Source organism: Leuresthes tenuis, unplaced genomic scaffold (assembly GCF_036924035.1).
Source record: "Leuresthes tenuis unplaced genomic scaffold, fLeuTen1.0.hap1 SCAF_10, whole genome shotgun sequence".
Classification (NCBI taxonomy): Eukaryota; Metazoa; Chordata; class Actinopteri; order Atheriniformes; family Atherinopsidae; genus Leuresthes; species Leuresthes tenuis.
The window spans coordinates 2,135,321-2,153,227 of record NW_027325364.1 but is presented as its reverse complement, the minus strand read 5'-3'; the positions used below and the strand labels follow the sequence as shown (position 1 = coordinate 2,153,227).

At 47.2% G+C, this 17,907-nt stretch overlaps 1 protein-coding gene across 3 annotated transcripts in view; it reads left to right on the top strand.

The window, feature by feature from the left end:
• Positions 1-6,181: 6,181 nt before the first annotated feature.
• The window catches only part of gramd1a (GRAM domain containing 1A), a 32,640-nt gene continuing 20,914 nt past the window's right edge, over positions 6,182-17,907 (top strand). Inside the window, exons 1-4 of one of the 3 annotated variants that reach the window (XM_072393520.1) lie at positions 6,182-6,604; positions 15,639-15,861; positions 17,256-17,276; positions 17,388-17,472. In XM_072393520.1, coding sequence (XP_072249621.1) covers positions 6,489-6,604; positions 15,639-15,861; positions 17,256-17,276; positions 17,388-17,472 — 445 coding nt within the window. In that variant the 5' untranslated portion in view covers positions 6,182-6,488. Of the gene's footprint in view, positions 6,605-9,492; positions 10,011-13,041; positions 13,370-15,638; positions 15,862-17,255; positions 17,277-17,387; positions 17,473-17,907 lie in introns of those variants that run through there. The other 2 variants (XM_072393519.1, XM_072393521.1) reach the window with 2 other exon arrangements.

Genomic DNA, 17,907 nt, shown 5'->3' with positions numbered 1-17,907 from the left:
CAAGGTTTCTCAGCAGAGAGTTTACTGTAAGTCTCACTGCAGTCCCGTCCGACTTTAAGCCGGCTAAATTTAGAGCATGTGATTCCAGGAGAAGGACGTTGCGAGTGTTGAGAGGCGGCAGGAAACCTGAGATGATGAGATATGATCCATGACGTGACCAGGACCGCAGCCACAAATTCTCTGATTTATGAGCTGACAGTAAAGCTGTGTGGAAAAGGAAAGTGGTCCAAATAACGTTGGGTCACTTTGAGGGGTGGAAAGAAGTATGTGCTTCCTTCATATTATCTTGAATTAAACGCGTTTATCCTGCTTTGTCATCAGCAAACGCAGCAGGCCTGACATGCAAAATCCCCCCCCGAAGTCTTTTGTTAAACAAATCTGTGGAGCACAAAGACATTAAAGGCATGACTCCTCCGATGTGTGTTTTAATGCAGGATGATGAGGCTTTTTCCTTGTCTGTGAATGCAGTTTATGCTCTCCGGCTCCTCCCTGCAGGTCAAAGGTCACGGTCGTCCCTGAGGCTGCCCGGTGGACCCTTCAGATTACACACAGGACAGGTTCTCCTCCCTGCAGGTCAAAGGTCACGGTCGTCCCTGAGGCTGCCCGGTGGACCCTTCAGATTACACACAGGACAGGTTCTCCTCCCTGCAGGTCAAAGGTCACGGTCGTCCCTGAGGCTGCCCGGTGGACCCTTCAGATTACACACAGGACAGGTTCTCCTCCCTGCAGGTCAAAGGTCACGGTCGTCCCTGAGGCTGCCCGGTGGACCCTTCAGATTACACACAGGACAGGTTCTCCTCCCTGCAGGTCAAAGGTCACGGTCGTCCCTGAGGCTGCCCGGTGGCCCCTTCAGATTACACACAGGACAGGTTCTCCTCCCTGCAGGTCAAAGGTCACGGTCGTCCCTGAGGCTGCCCGGTGGACCCTTCAGATTACACACAGGACAGGTTCTCCTCCCTGCAGGTCAAAGGTCACGGTCGTCCCTGAGGCTGCCCGGTGGCCCCTTCAGATTACACACAGGACAGGTTCTCCTCCCTGCAGGTCAAAGGTCACGGTCGTCCCTGAGGCTGCCCGGTGGACCCTTCAGATTACACACAGGACAGGTTCTCCTCCCTGCAGGTCAAAGGTCACGGTCGTCCCTGAGGCTGCCCGGTGGACCCTTCAGATTACACACAGGACAGGTTCTCCTCCCTGCAGGTCAAAGGTCACGGTCGTCCCTGAGGCTGCCCGGTGGACTCTTCAGATTACACACAGGACAGGTTCTCCTCCCTGCAGGTCAAAGGTCACGGTCGTCCCTGAGGCTGCCCGGTGGACCCTTCAGATTACACACAGGACAGGTTCTCCTCCCTGCAGGTCAAAGGTCACGGTCGTCCCTGAGGCTGCCCGGTGGACCCTTCAGATTACACACAGGACAGGTTCTCCTCCCTGCAGGTCAAAGGTCACGGTCGTCCCTGAGGCTGCCCGGTGGACCCTTCAGATTACACACAGGACAGGTTCTCCTCCCTGCAGGTCAAAGGTCACGGTCGTCCCTGAGGCTGCCCGGTGGACCCTTCAGATTACACACAGGACAGGTTCTCCTCCCTGCAGGTCAAAGGTCACGGTCGTCCCTGAGGCTGCCCGGTGGACCCTTCAGATTACACACAGGACAGGTTCTCCTCCCTGCAGGTCAAAGGTCACGGTCGTCCCTGAGGCTGCCCGGTGGCCCCTTCAGATTACACACAGGACAGGTTCTCCTCCCTGCAGGTCAAAGGTCACGGTCGTCCCTGAGGCTGCCCGGTGGCCCCTTCAGATTACACACAGGACAGGTTCGCCTTCCAGCTGCTCATCTGTCAGTTGACTCACTTCTTTTACATCTAAGCTGCTCTAACTGTTCTTAATTTGCTTTGTTTTGGTGATGGAGCCCTTTCCAGATTTCTAATAATCCTAATTTGTCTGTATTTTGTTATTATTTGACCCATGAATTCTTCGCTGCGTCCTGAGCTTGAATAACGGCTGAAGAACATAACGTGGTTAGTGGTAAGAGTCAGAATAAACAAGGCGCTACGCAATGAAATAAAGCAGAGAAACACATGCAGGTGGAGGGAAGCCAAAGGGCAAAGTTTGTTCTTAAATACATCACCTGACTCTTCCTCATGAGGACAGCAGCAGTTTCAGGTTTCTGGATCTTTTGTCAGAGATTTGCTTTATATTTCATGTGAGTTCATTATAATTTAGATGTTTTTGGCCTCTCCAGGTACAAAACTGGTGTTTCTCACACAAAGTCACCCTTCAACGTGTGAAAATGAATGAGGAGAAATGTGCAGCATTGCGGGGGGGGTGGTTGTTTCTCTGCTGGGGACAGGTCAGGACTGCAGGCAGCCAGTCCAGCACCCGTACCTCTTCTTCCTCAGCCAGGCCTTTGGAATGTGGCAGAATGTGGTTTTCCATGGTCTGCTTGAACAATGCTGGGACGTCCCAGGAAAAGATGTGGCCTTGAAGGCAGCATATGTTGCTGTAAAATCTCAGTGAGCTTTTCTGCATTAATGCTGCCGTCACAGAAGTGGAAATGAGCTTTGCCCCCTGATCCAACCCCATACCATCACAGAGCCTGGCTGCAGGGACTGGCTGCTGACAGCAGGCTGGATGCTGCTTTTGCTCTTTGCTCCATTTCTTCCAACAAAGATGTGGAATACTGATGGGTCTGACCACAGCACACGTTTCCACCGTGTGACGGTCCATCCCAGACGCCTCCGAGCCCAGAGAAGTGGACGAGGTTAGCATCAGGCTTCTTTCCTGCACAGTAAAGCTTGTGAATGGAACTCTGTATTGTGGTGCTGGACAAAGGTTTCCACAGTAATCCCTTGTCCATGTGCTTCTATCAGCTGCTGATGAATGACGGTTCTTGATGCAGCGTCTGAGGGGTCAGAGGTCACGGGGTCCAGCTTAGGCTTGCTCCCTCGTCCTTTACACTGAAACTCCTCCAGATTCCTTGAATGCTTTAATGATATTCTGCTCTGTAGAGGCAGAAATATGCAGATCCCTTCCAGTCTTTCTCTGAGGAACGTTGTTTTAAACACAAACTGGAGCTCCTCTGAACATCTTTGCTGCTCAGACTGTCATGGAGGCTGCTTTAGGACCAGATCAGGGTACAAAAAAGGTGTTTTCTCATTGCCAGACGTTGTTTTAGGTTCTGGCAACATCACAAAATCGAAAAAAAAATTATGTATATTTACAAATTGAATTAAGCTGATCAGGCTAAACATTTTGAATTAATTCAAATAAAAGAATCAATCAAAGAAACATTCTCAATATCATCCAAACTTAAAAAAGCAGCGTTTAACCTCAGATTTGACAGAGATGAATCTGATTGGCTCTTATTTGTGTTGATATCAGGGTGACGGCTGATCTGCAGATAAACCGCGAAGTCGAGGCTGACAAAACAGACACTGACCGAAGGCCTCGACAAAACCCGGCGTGGTTGATGCAGTCAGCTGACATGATGAATGTAACGAGGGCGACTGCTTGTTGGGCCAAATGAAACATTTGTTCAAAATGTTTTTAAGAAGCAGCGGAGTGAGGTGGGTTTGTGTGACCGTGTGCTTTGGAGGTCAGGGATGTTGTCATGTGATCCAACCAGGCGACACACTGAGCTCCTGATCAGGGTCCCTGCCCCTTCAACCTTGTGTCAGCAACTTAAATGACAATAAAACCAGAGAGAGCACGAGAGAAATGTGCATGAGCAGCCAGGAGAAATTCCCTGGGGTGGCACACATGAGAGGGGTAGCTTCAAGGAACTGTTGACATATGATTAACCCTGTGTGTGTGTACATCTGTGTACATGCATGACCTGACACACACACACAGCTAGTGACACACCTCCTCTCTCACTATGCTGGTGGTGTTTCTTTTATTTTTAGCTCAGATCGAGTTTCCAGTCGTCCGATTCGGCAGCCAGAAGCGCTCGGCTGCACAGCTCCTCTGAACCTGGAGCGAAGCGGTTTGTTTCCCGGGCTGCACGCCTTCCACTGAGCCACGTTTGGGAGGTGCTGGTTGCAGGAGGCGCTCACAGACACTGAGGGGAGAGAAGATGCTTCGTGAGCAGATGGAAAATCTGAAAATGCCAAGTCATTGTGATGCTCTGCCATAGGTTTGAAGGGAGGAAACTGCTGGCTCGAGATCAAATCTGGCAGGCAGGTAAAAGCTAATTCATCACAGCGAAAGACTCAAAGATTTTTACTTAAATGTTGTATTTTGTTTTCTAAAACGACTTTAAAGTACATCATGTCTGTCAGGGTTGTGAATTATTCTTTACTCTGTGTTTTTACTTCATAAGATTTGAGCACATCTGCCCTTGTGTACATTTTTAAACACTGTGTTAAAAGTGCTCAGAATTGGTTGATTTAATCTATCTTATTTTAATAATTTTCCAATTTAGCAAAGAAGCCATTTTAAACTGGATCTTTAGGCACTTTGTTACCAGCAGCCTGTCACAAAGACACATCATTTGTTCCCATTTCTTTAGCTGCATCTATGAAAAACAGCAAAGAAAACACAGTTTGACAGACAGAAAATAGGATTTCTGCAGCAACAAGGTGATTCCCAAAGAGCTATTAGCTGAAAACTTGGCATATCTCAGCATGGTGTGCAGTGTGTCCTTAAAACATTTGAGGAAACTGGACAAGTGGAGGACAAAAGAAGAAGTGTCAGGCCTAAAAAACTATCTCCAGCAGATGAACAGGATCTGAAAGTGATGTCCTTAAGAAAGAGGAAAAAATCCAGCTGTGACCTGACAGGACCTGAGAGATGCATCTGGACCTTCAGCTGATCCATCTACTGTTGGCCCAAGCCTCATCAGAAATGGTCTCCATGGAAGGGTGGCTGTCAAGAAGCCGTTCTTAAGGAAGGGAAACAGGGAGAAAAGGCTGAGCTGTGCCAAATGACACAAGAAGTGGACTGAAAATCAGTGGCAACAGGTCTTATGGAGGGATGAATCCTCCCCAGAGCCCGGACCTCAACATTATTGAAGCAGTGTGGGATCATCTTGACATTTCTGTTTGACCACGTTTCACTGCAGTATTCCCTGTTTTCGATACAGTCTACAAATAAATCGGTGTGCCTCAACGCTGTTTCGTTTATTAAATCAAACAAAAAGGAAAATAAACCAAAAAAAATAGAAAAATAAATAGAATATCCCTTTAAAAACAAACAAGAAAGAACAGATTTTAAACTGAAGAATAGTCAACTCATCAGCATCTGTGCATGATCTGATTTGTATGAAATTGTGTTTTATTTTCAGCTGCAGACCAGGTGAATTCTCATCAGTTCAGTTTGCTGAGAAGACGTCGGACATCCTGCTCTTATCAATCCATGAGATGAAATGAAGTGATGCTGCTGCAACAAGCAGGAGGTGAGACTCCAGTTTGTTCCATGCACTCCTCCTACTTTATTTCTGTATTTATAGAACTTCAGCTTATAGTAGTACAATACCCCGCAAAAAAAGAATGGGGTAACCACTCCTGGGGGCAGTTTATTCAACCAATTCATTAAAAGCAATAAAAAAACAACAATTTGAGGGATTTTATTGCAGTGATGGACAGGATGAATGCACACACCATTATTAGACACCAGAGGTCGCAGTGACATTTTCAATAAATTCCACGAATTGCTGCTCACATCTCCTGCCTTTAAATTAACTCAGAAATTCAGCCAAATCTGTGTTTTCTGTATTTATTTATTTGCTGTTCGGGGTGAACTAAGAGCTGTCATTAAAGCTTTGTGAGAATAGGACTGAAAATCGGTTCAGTAAAAGAAATGTGATGGTATTCCCGTTAAAACAGCTTCGGCAACGAGGAAGGCATCGTTTTATTTAGTTTATTACAGAATTAAAACGGACTAATTTAGATATATTTCGGTGTATTTTGTGATATCAATGCTCCTTTTCCTCTTGCCACATCCCCAGGACAGTTATTTTCCTGGACTGTACCACAAAGTTTATAGCAGGGGTGCCTGATTAATTCTAATTTAAGATGTCGGTAACTTTATTCACGACCAATAACTTTAAGGTTTTTACTATGAATATACAGCATATGGGTGTATTTCTGTTTGTGTTTTATTGAAGTGGAACATGTAGAATTAATTCCGTTGATGAATAGATTTCTTCCCTGCCCCCTCGTTATAAAAAAAATAACCGGCAGAACAACTGACATCGTTCGTTTTCACTTTTCGACAAAAAGCTCGTTTGTCTGGCACTTTAAACCAAGTTAGCTCGGCTTTAAAGCTAAGCTAACGTTGGTCGTCATCTGTTAAATACATTTAATAGGTGCGTTTTTAGGGGGATGTTTTAAAGTGATAATGGAAGGGGTCCGGGTAGTAGTTTTTCAGTTGGAAATGGAAGTCTGCTAGTCATCTTTTTGAGAGCAGTCTGCCCTCAGAAAGAAGAAAAAAACCGTTAGTGGGCTAGAAGCTAACTGTTAGCTGCAGCCGGTTGATGCCTCTCTGTGCATCGGACAATGTTGATGTGTTCCTGTGAAAAAGTGGATTTTAACATCACCTCCCGCACCGTCGCTCGGCTGGTTTTCGAGGCCGAACAGGATAACAGAAACGCAGGAAACTCGTCAAATGGGAGGTAGGAGATTTAAAGTCGGCGTGAAGTTATTATTCCTGTGCAGCGTTATCAAACGCCGCCACATTTCCGTCTGTTGGTGTTTCACATTATTGATCATTCAGATGGTATCTGAAGGAAAGTTTTGAGCTTGGTCTCTGAGCATCAGCGGCGCAGAGGGCTGCTGTTCGTGTCGGTCACTTCGGCGGTGGTTTGGCCCGATAATCGCCTGAGATTGTCTGAGTTTTACGGCGATAAAAACGATCAGAGCTGCGTGGAGATAAGAGTGGAGCCTGCCCGGAGATTACTGTGGATTACTCTGGGCAAACAAGCCTGTGCCAAGATTGTTCTTGTTCAAACAGATCACATCAAATACGTGCTCGGGCCCTCTGTGTGGAAGCGAAGCTTTGAAGGCAAACAATGGAGTGTCACACGCACACGCAAACCTTCCCTGCTGGGGGAAGATCTGCCCTGAGTTTCTGAGTTATGGCCTGGGTAGCTGACAGTGGAAATGACGCCTTGTTGTGTGTGTTTATAAAGGGTGTGTTGTTTCTGTCTGCTGGTGTGGTCATATGAACAGTCATATGAAAAAGAAAGTGCACCCTCTCTGAGTTTTTAGGCTTTTTGTTTCAGGACATAAATTGCCGGGTTTGTGTCAGGTCTGAAAATCGGATAAATATGACCTTTGAGAAACGAGGTCAAGTTAAGAGGGTAAGTGGCAGTCAGGAGCTGCTCATCAGTGCACTTTAAGAGCAGAAGTTCTGTCAGTTTAACACGATGCCAAGGAGGAAAGACACCAGCAATGATCTCAGAGAAGCAGCTGCTGCTGCCCATCAGTCTGGGAAGGGTTATAAGGCCATTTCCAAACTATCTGGAGTCCATCATTCTACAGAGAGAAAGATTATTCACAAGTGGAAAACATTCAGGACAGCTGTCAATCTTCCCAGGAGTGGACGTCCCAGCAAGTTCACCCCAAGGTGAAAAAGCCCAGAGCTACATCTCAGACTCTACAGGCCTCAGTTAGCATGCTAAAGGTTAAAGGTCACCCCAAGGTGAAGAAGCCCAGAGCTACATCTCAGACTCTACAGGCCTCAGTTAGCATGTTAAAGGTTAAAGGTCATACATCTCAGACTCTACAGGCCTCAGTTAGCATGTTAAAGGTTAAAGGTCATACATCTCAGACTCTACAGGCCTCAGTTAGCATGTTAAAGGTTAAAGGTCACCCCAAGGTGAAAAAGCCCAGAGCTACATCTCAGACTCTCCAGGCCTCAGTTAGCATGCTAAAGGTCAAAGGTCATGACAGCACAGTTAGAAAAAGACTGAACAAGGACGGCTTGTTTGGAAGGGCTGCAGGAGAAAGCCTCTTCTCTCTAAAAAGAACATGGCAGCACAGCTTAGGTTTGCAAAGCTGCATCTGAACAAAGCTCAAGACTTCTGGAACAATGTCCTTTGGACAGACCAGAGCAAAGTGGAGATGTTTGGTCCTAATGCACAGCAGCACGTTTGGAGGAAACCAAACACAGCATATCAGCACAAACACCTCATACCAGCTGTCAAGCACGGTGGTGGAGGGCTGATGATCTGGGCTGGTTCTGCAGCCACAGGACCTGGGCACCTTGCAGTCATTGAGTCCACCATGAACTCCTCTGGATACCAAAGTATTCTAGAGTCAAATGTGAGGCCATCTGTCCCACAGCTAAAGCTGGGCTGAAACTGGCTCATCAACAGGACAAAGATCCCAAACACAGCAGCAGATCTACAGCAGAATGTGTGAAAAAGAAAAGAATCAAGGTGTTGCAATGGTCCAGTCAGAGTCCAGACCTCAGCCTGACTGAAATGCTGTGGTGGGACCTTAAGAGAGCTGTGCAGAAACCAATGCTGCAAACCTCAATGAGCTGAAGCAACGCTGGAGAGAAGAGGGCCGAGATTCCTCCAGAACCAGGAGAGAGACTGATAACGTCCCACAGGAAACCATCACTGCAGCTCACTGCTGCTGAAGCTGCAGGATCAGGGGTTCACTTAGTTTTACTCACTGCTGCTGAAGCTGCTGGATCAGGGGTTCACTTAGTTTTACACTCACTGCTGCTGAAGCTGCTGGATCAGGGGTTCACTTAGTTTCACACTCACTGCTGCTGAAGCTGCTGGATCAGGGGTTCACTTAGTTTTACACTCACTGCTGCTGAAGCTGCTGCTACAAGCTGCTGGATCAGGGGTTCACTTAGTTTTACACTCACTGCTGCTGAAGCTGCTGGATCAGGGGTTCACTTAGTTTCTCACCAGTTAACCAGTTAAACCTGAGACCTGACAGAGATTTTACTTTCTTTTTCGTATGACTCACAGATTTGGCTGCTTCTGAGTTACTTGAAGGCAGATTTTTATACATAACTATGCAAAAAAAAAAACCAAAACCATTTTAGCCTGAGAAGAATGCACCCAACTCATTCACCCCTATAAATAAGTCCTATTGATCGGGCTTTTTACAGGAAGAAGCATTTGGCCAACACTGCCGTCACATGACACCTCATTTTCCCAGAAGGCTCTCATCTTGTTATGATTTCTGTTCAAAGGCTTGGAAGCTTTTCACTCTGAGGACAGAAAACTAGTGAAAGTGGTCGTGGGGCTGTGGTGGGACGGCAGTTTGAATGCAAGGTCTCTGCTCTTTTTGCTCCTCAGGTAGCTCCCTTCACATACAGCTCTGTTTTTGTGTGGGACGGCAGCTCTTCTGAAGATTAAAGCGATCATTCAGAAGTGAAGGTAACCTCTGAAGAGGAAGGGCGGCGGGACGTGTCTGCTGTGATGAAACCTGAGGTTACTTCAGCGGAAATATGACCCAGCCTGCGCTGCGCGATTGGGTCACAGTTGATTTGTGTGGCTTCCCTTTCTTACTCCTAAAAGCTTCGACTCGATAAGCATGACTCAGACTCTAAAGAGGCAGCCAGACTTTTTTTGTTGCCATTAAGTGAGAGAAAACCGAGGCCCGGAAAGCTGAGAAGATGACGGCGTCCTCTGCTGTGATGCCGGAGGGTTTCACCCTGGCTCAGCCCGTCCCCGTGCTGACCGTCCTGCCGCCGTCCTCCGACACCGAGTCCTGGTCGCGCTCACCCAGCCCCAGACCGCCACGCTCCAGCCGCCTGCATCGATCCCACCACAGCCGGACCCGAACCAAGAGGCAAAAAGGAGGCGAGCAGGGCGGCGCTTCCAAGATGAAATGGCGTAAAACGCCTCCAATCGTTGTGGGGGAGTCTGCAGAGAGGGACGCCGTTCGACAGCAGAGCTCCTCCCCCTCCGCTCAAGGTCGGGACAGCCCCTCGCATGACCTCCTCCTGCCGCCACCTCGCTCCTGGTCTCGCAGTCCCTCGCCCAGCCGGCGCTCCCGTTGGTCCCTGAGGAGCCTGCTGAGCAGAGCAGACTCTGACTGGGACAACTGCAGGTCAGTGGTTCACCCCAAAAAACCCACCTCGGGTTGGAAACTAGTGAAGGTAAAAGAGCTAATGAAGGTAAACCCAAAGGTGCTCGGTCAGGAGCAGCAGCTCAATGCGTTCCCTGCTGTCAGCGCTCTGTTTGACGGCCTCATCAGCTCCTACACATCCTAAAACCTCAGCCCGTCTGCATTCAGCTGCACCCACACCACGTTTGAGTGAATCAAAGGTCCCCAAAAGCTACGGGAGGCTAACTATTCTGGAACAGGGTGGGTGTAAGTGGCTGATAGTTGGGACAGATTGCACTGTCAGGACCCTGATAAAGATAAGATGATTCATGGTGCACTTTGACGTCAGATTTCTGAGAAGCAGGCCAATAATCGCAGTGAGGAGCTGTGGAGATCAGGCCTCTGCTGTTAGCGATGAAAATGGACAGTTTGTGGGTGTTTTCAGACATTAGTGGGAAGCGTTACGGACAGGAAGCTGCAAGGTTAGGAAAACTGTAAACAAAGACTGCTGTGGAAGAGAGGAAAAGCAGAGCTGGGTCAGCTTCAAGGAGCTGGAGGCGGGGCTGAGAGCTATTTATCCTTCCTTTGAATGATGACATCACCCTCAGCCAATGGGACTGGGCCCTGAGTCTGATGATGTCATGTGAGTCCAATCAGAGGGGTCGCACACTGCAGTGGGCTCCAGAGGGCAAGCAGAGGGTGATTGTCTCCTGTGCTTCATATGAACAGCTGTGTCCTTGTGCTCCTCGTTCACACATCGTTTTATTGACCCACTTATATTGTTTAGCTGCTCGTTAACGACACAAACTAATCCGGTTCCGAGTTGTGTCCATGCTGATGATTATTTGGAACCTGTTTATGCGTAGATTAACCAGCCCTGAAAGCATCCTCTTTAAAATGTATTTAAACTGCGGTGAAACAAAAGTTTAGAGGCTCCAGATGCATCTCTCAGGTCCTGGGTCAGGTTTTTATGGCCTTCTGAGGTCTTTCTACAGATTTTTGGTGCGCTTTAGCTTGAGGTTTGCGTCCATTTGTAATCTGAGCGGTGTTTAGGATCATAATCCTGTTCTAGAAGCTTCTCTTTCAATCTTTGGCTTTTTCACAGAAGGCATGAAACTTGATTCCAGTTGCTTAAAGTTCATTTAATCTTTTTTTTTCTGCACCACCATGGTAGGGTCCCTCCACTCTCATGCTAAACGAGCTACATGCTACATGCTAAAGAGGTGTTCTTTTCTTGAGATTTTCCACCCTATTTTTCTACAAAGTGACCTCAGAACTCACTGTAGCCCAGAATACATGTTAACATGTTCATTTTGAACCTGCATCTCTCAGGTCCTGTCAGGTCTTTTCCTCTTTCTTAAGGACATCACTTTCAGATCCTGTTCATCTGCTGGAGATAGTTTTTTAGGCCTGACACTTCTTCTTTTGTCCTCCACTTGTCCAGTTTCCTCAAATGTTTTAAGGACACACTGCACACCATGCTGAGATATGCCAAGTTTTCAGCTAATAGCTCTTTGGGAATCACCTTGTTGCTGCAGAAATCCTATTTTCTGTCTGTCAAACTGTGTTTTCTTTGCTGTTTTTCATAGATGCAGCTAAAGAAATGGGAACAAATGATGTGTCTTTGTGACAAAATGCCTAAAGATCCAGTTTAAAATGGCTTCTTTGCTAAGTTGTCTGTTCTGTGTCGACACAACACTGGTTCATCCCTTGAGTTAGGAGCCTTTTTTCTGCTTTAATCATTCACAGATCAGAGTTAAGTGGCTTCAGAGACGCTCGTTGGACATTGAAAACAGCTTTTTGTGATAAAACTCCAGCAGATTAAACATCCCAGTGAAATCTAATGGTGTTCAGACTGAATGTGTAAAAGGTTTTAATCTTTTAAAAGTCCTCTTTATGTGCTGGTGTCTCGGTGAGATTATCTGCGTCTTGTCTTCTTCGCCACTTTCCTTCCTGTCCGTCTTTCAGAGGACGTTTCATATCGTTTTGACCTGGATTTGTCTTCATTTCGGCAGGCGGGTACAGATCTGCTGGTGTACAAACTTTCCAGTCACTCGGGACGTACATTTTGAACTGAAGTGCTTCCTGCTCGGTTATTTTCCCAGTTGTAGTTTAATATTCAGTCACTGTGTGTACTGTAAATACAAGCTGCACACATGTAAACACGATTTAACCTTGAGTCATCTGGGGCGGGGAGAAAGCACGGCTGACATCGACATAGTTGGATTGTTTGTTTCAGACGAGCATTGATTGATTATGTGAGCTGTTCTTGGCTCTCTATCAGCAGTTCATGCTATCAGAAGTTGCTGTGGTCAGTCTGTGATGTCCCGTTTTGTCTTCTGATTCACAGAAAGTCAGCTGCGGCGCTGTAGCAGGAAGTGATGCAGAGCGCCATGTGTGCAGCATGTTCTGTTCACCCACACCCTGGGCTTTCAGGCCTTTTGGGTGCCGCCCTTCACCCCTTCGTTACACGAACCTCTGCCGCTGCTGTGGGTCATCGGGGGGGCTCAGAAAGCAGATTACACTCAGAGAGGCTGAATTGTGGCGCTGTGGGTCTGGCTCAGGCCAGCGTGGATTATGTTGTGGACTCTAATCCAGAGAGATGGACACAGATTGAGGGTGAAGGGATTGGGTGGGCTCTGGGCTTTGGCCAGGTGGACCGTGGTTGTCTTTATCTGCCCGATCACTCTGTCCATGAAAAACAAAGAGCTCCAGCTATTTACTTTGGCTCTCTTCTTTCTTTTCTCCCCAACTTTCCACTAATGCTCGCTTTCTTTCTGCATTTAACCTGCAGATGAATCATTCCTCTGGGGTAGTTTTCAAATAAAAAAAGACATCTTCAGAGGTCGATGTGAAATCTTTTCTCAGTGACTGTTGTCTGGCTTCAGCTGTGTGATGAAGGCGTTTATCAGGAGATCTGCTGGCCTGATGGGTGCCTCGGTTCAGCACCACCTCAGAATAAAACGAAGGCCTCACCGAGTCGCCTCCCTCCTCCTCCTCTTCCTCCTCCTCCGCCTTCTCCCTCCTCCTCCTCCTCCTCTGCTTGCAAAGGGATTACGGATGGGCGCAGAGACTGCAGCCCGTTACCGGGTCTTGCATTCGGCATAGACAGCAGCGTTGTGTCCGGTACCAAGGGCGTAGGCTGTGATGGGAAATTAAGATCCGACCGCGGGACGGTGGCGCAGGAGCGCGTTTTTAGCCCGAAGCTGAGCGAGGAAACGCGGCGGAGCAGCGGGCGGCTGCTCCCGGATCATCGGGCTTCTTTCTCTCTGCGCACGCCGGTGCCTCATTCATACAACAGCGAGCAGGATCGGGGTTTTGTGCGTCTCAGCTGGATCTCAAACGCCTCATGACATGTTCGAGTAAGTGACCCAAACCGAGCAGCACCGGACGAAAAGCGTCTGCCGCGCGCCGAAGCGTTTTTACGCTCACGCACCGTGTGCTTTTCGGTCAGATGAGTCCCATGTTGCAGATTATGCCACGAAGTGTTTGTGTGTTAGAATGCAGAAACAACTGTGTGGTATTAGCTGCTTAAAGTGATGATTTGTTTGTGATCGTCCTGCCTTTGCTCGGTGCTCCCCGCCGGCTGCAGCCCCCCCTCCATCCCTGCACAACACGCCGTATTTTTACTGGAACAACTTGTGAAAGAGCTCGTGCTTGACTTTGCCCTGCTCCTTAGGTGTTTGACCTGTAATCATGTTGTAAACGAGCTTGTAGCCGGTGTGCTAGCTGCATATTAGCAGATTATGTGAGCTGTAACGTGTATAGGACTGAGGTTGGTGTGGAAAACTCTGCAAATGTTTGCCCTTTACACCTGGGTTGTGGCAGATTTAAGCCCAGGTTGTAAACACAAGCTGACACAGATTCACCCCCCTCTGATTTACTACACCTCCTGCCCTGTGAAGCTCACCTAAAAAGACCTTCATGCTCCTCTGCCTGGGATGCAACACGACAGCACCTTATTCCAGCCTTCCTCTGAGGAAGAGCTTCTTTTAAACAGAAAACAGGGCCAATTAAGAAATAATTAACAGGGATTTGGCCAGTTATAATAATCTATTAATATGCCGCAGTGAATATTTATCCTGAAATAAGATGATCTAAGTATTTATAAAAGCTGTAATCATCCAGATTGAAATGACACGACTTTACAAATGTGGGACAGTTTTATTTCTTGTCATTTGTAGCGTGTAAAAACTAAAATAAGTACAAACATTTTCCTTTTGCCCTCATTAACCAACTGAACTTTTACCCAGAAGAAGCCACCTCAGCACACAGAGGTTCGTAAAGCAGGATCTAAATCGCAGCCTCTGATATCGCAGAGGATGTTGACCGTGTGTGACTGTGTGTGGAAATTCAGGAGAATATTTCATAATACATGCTGAGCAGAAAGAGCCAGCTGACCCGGACGTTAGATGGAAATGTTGTGATCAACAGAAGGCTGAAAGACGAAAGCTTTAACTTGGAGCCAGAATGGGGACGAAAGGTCCAAACGTAAGTTGAGATAAGTCTAATATCATCAAATAAAAAGCTAAATGTTTTCAGTTTGGTGTGAAGCGTAGCAGATGATGTCGCTCCTGTCAGTTAGATTAAGCTGGACTCACAGTGATGCCTCAAAGCCAACACATCTCAGCAGTTTATATCTGCGTGTGGCTGATGTTGCCTTAATAATCTCTCAGAGTTGCATTCATGAAGAGTCCCTGGAAGCTGTGCAGTTTATTCAGGGTTGAAATGACGCCCGTCGCCTGCTGTTTTTGGTGCTGGAAATGATACCTGAAGAAGAGCTCTCTCCGTTTTGTGGATGTCCCCCACAGCTGTTGTTGTTTATCTCCCCTCCTCTGGGGTTGTTACCTTTCTCTTCTGGCGTGATAAAACCACGCCGCCGCCTGTTTTTGGTGCTGAAAATTATACCTGAAGAAGAGCTCTCTCCGTTTTGTGGATGTCCCCCACAGCTGTTGTTGTTTATCTCCCCTCCTCTGTCTCTTCTGGCGTGATAAAACCACGCCGCCGCCTGTTTTTGGTGCTGAAAATGATACCTGAAGAAGAGCTCTCTCCGTTTTGTGGATGTCCCCCACAGCTGTTGTTGTTTATCTCCCCTCCTCTGTCTCTTCTGGCGTGATAAAACCACGCCGCCGCCTGTTTTTGGTGCTGAAAATGATACCTGAAGAAGAGCTCTCTCCGTTTTGTGGATGTCCCCCACAGCTGTTGTTGTTTATCTCCCCTCCTCTGTCTCTTCTGGCGTGATAAAACCACTGGAGGTTTTTTGCAGGACTTCTTTGCAGATGAATTCAGCCGTTTTCAGATGTTTTTCCCTCTTTGCTCAGCAGATTGTATTTACCGTGTTGTCCTTAACTTGTGGCTCCAGTTAATGTTCCTTTTCTGCGCAGTCTGAAGTTCTTTTGTGAATGGCTTAAATGCTCCCACTGTCTGGTTGCAGGATGCGCTCAGCTGATAGCTGCGGCCTTACATGGCCTTTCTTTGGTCTTCAGTCGGCAGTTTGCGATGGCACAGAGTTCTCAAATAGGAAACGCCTGCAGCTTTTCTCCATAGCATCGTAGAGCAAAATCCAGCAACAATATATGAACGCTTCTCCTCTGTTTTCCCATGAGCTGACTTGTCTTTTCTTGTCTCCAGTACAGCCAGTAACTCTCCACGCAGCACCCCCGGCAGCTCCCCCTCCCTGCGGCGCAGGGTCCTTGGGGGAGGCAGGGCTAGTGAAAGTGAGGGGGGGGAGAAAAGCATCGGTGGAGGAGGAGGAGGAGGCGGCTCCGACAGCCCACTGCCCTCCATACCCTCAGCCTCCTCCCTCTCATCCGCCTACCCTCTTGCTTCTCGCCACTTCAGTCGCAATGCCAAGGTAAGTCAGGGTTGTGATGTGTGTAGACGCCTCAGACTGAGTCCATCCTGTTTATCCTGTGCTCATCAAATCAGTTTGATAGAAAACAGTCTTTAACATCAGCTTAACACAGTGTTTGGCGTGTGAGCGCCGCACTGTCGGCATCGTCCATGAATCCAGCTGAAAAGTCCTAATGAATAAGCAGCTTAAGTGGAAGTGTTTCTGCAGGAGTTCTGGCTGCAGCCCGTTCTGCCCGGGCCAGTTACTGCATTAAGCTCCGCCTCCCTCCTCCTGCTTCACCGACCCCTGTTCAGATAAAAACCACCACGCTTCGATTTGCTCATTATTCCAGTTTTCTTTCTGTTAACTGTGACTGACGGCACATCTGTAAAACAGCTGTTTTACGACAAGCTCTCAGCAGCTTTAGTATCCGGCCCGAAACAAGATTAAACGACATGTTTTCTGCTCAGATTTATGGCTCAGCTGACGTGTTAAAGCTCTTAAACTTCTGTCAATGACTCCAGAAAACGGCAGGTCACCCCGGGCCTGGGATTCCTTGATTTCCACCTGATGGCTTTACTTTATTCATCGGCGATGCCAGAGGAAGATGGCAGAGTCTGCGGGTTGTTAAAGTGTCAGATTAAGTGTTTTTGGCCTCAGACATGACAAATTGTAAACTTTGGGTTATTTTTATCCACATTGAAGACGCCAGAAAAGGAAAAATCAGATTTCTTCTACCCTGATCAGGTCACAGGTCAGGTGGAAGAAAACTGTCAAACCTTTTATTTGAACCATGTTAACTATTCCAGTATTGACTCCAGAAAGGAAAATATTCCAAGATGTTGGTGAAATGAGGGTTTCTACTTGATTTAAAAAAAATCTAAACAATCGGTTTTCAGTTTTATTCACAAAGGCTCAATTTGACACTTTTGCTCTCTATTTCAAGAAGTGCATGTAAGCATTTTGCAACCATGGGAGGAGAAATGATTCTCTTATGTTCTTCTACTCCCTAAATCTCCCTGAATTAGGAGTGAGAAGAAGCAGGAAACAGTCCCACCGTAATGAGTAATCTCAGACTGAGAAGATTCTGCTTCTGGGCCAGAGTTAAAAGCACCAAGAGTTGATTTGCTTTTGGGTGGCTCTGAATTTGGAGGCGCTTCCTGTCATTTCTGGGGTTTCATTCAAACGTGCACCTCTCAGTCATTTCAGGCTCTCGTGCTAAAGACTTTTTAAAGACTTTTTAAAGTGCTGAAAGCTTTGGCCTCGGGCCATAACTGCACACCCTCAGTGTTGCATAAACCACAGTAAAGCAGGGGAAATGCTGTGGTGTAATACTTTACCTTTAAACTACACTTTCCTCTTTTCTTCTTTGCTACATAGAGACACGGCTAAATAAATTGTTCTTTTCTTTGCAGAAAATGCAGAGCTGGTACAACGTAAGTGCACATCAACACGGCCCTCAATGCCCTTTGTTTGCTTTGCTTTGCCGACGCCTTCAGTGAGCTTTGACTGTGTTTTTTATCAAAGTGAGTCTCTGTCGCCCTCAGGTTCTCAGTCCTACATACAAACAGCGAAACGAAGACTTTCGGAAAATCTTTAAGAAACTTCCAGACACAGAGCGACTTATAGTGGGTGAGTAAGAGAGAAGAGTCACACCCATTTCTGTCACTTCTTTAAAGGGGAACTGCGGTATTTTTAAGCCTTATTTCTGGCATGAAATACGTTCATCTGCTCACCGAGAACAGTTTGGTGAAAGTCTGCATCCTTCAGAAGATATTTAGATAACTGGAGATCCATATAACGGAGTGAACGGGGCTTAGAGGATGCAGCCTCTAAATAAGGCATTATCTGTCTTTATTTCACCAATACTTTAAGAAGAATGAATGAATGAACGTGTGCTATAGCTCTGTTAGCTCATAGCTGCTGTTATGTGGCTACTTGCAGCTATAGGAGAGCTAACGGAGGGATTTCTACACAGGCACTCTACTGGGACCACTTCATCCACACGCCCCCCTGCAGCACAGCTTATTCACTCCGTGCTCTGTGACAGTCGGCTAACTTCACACA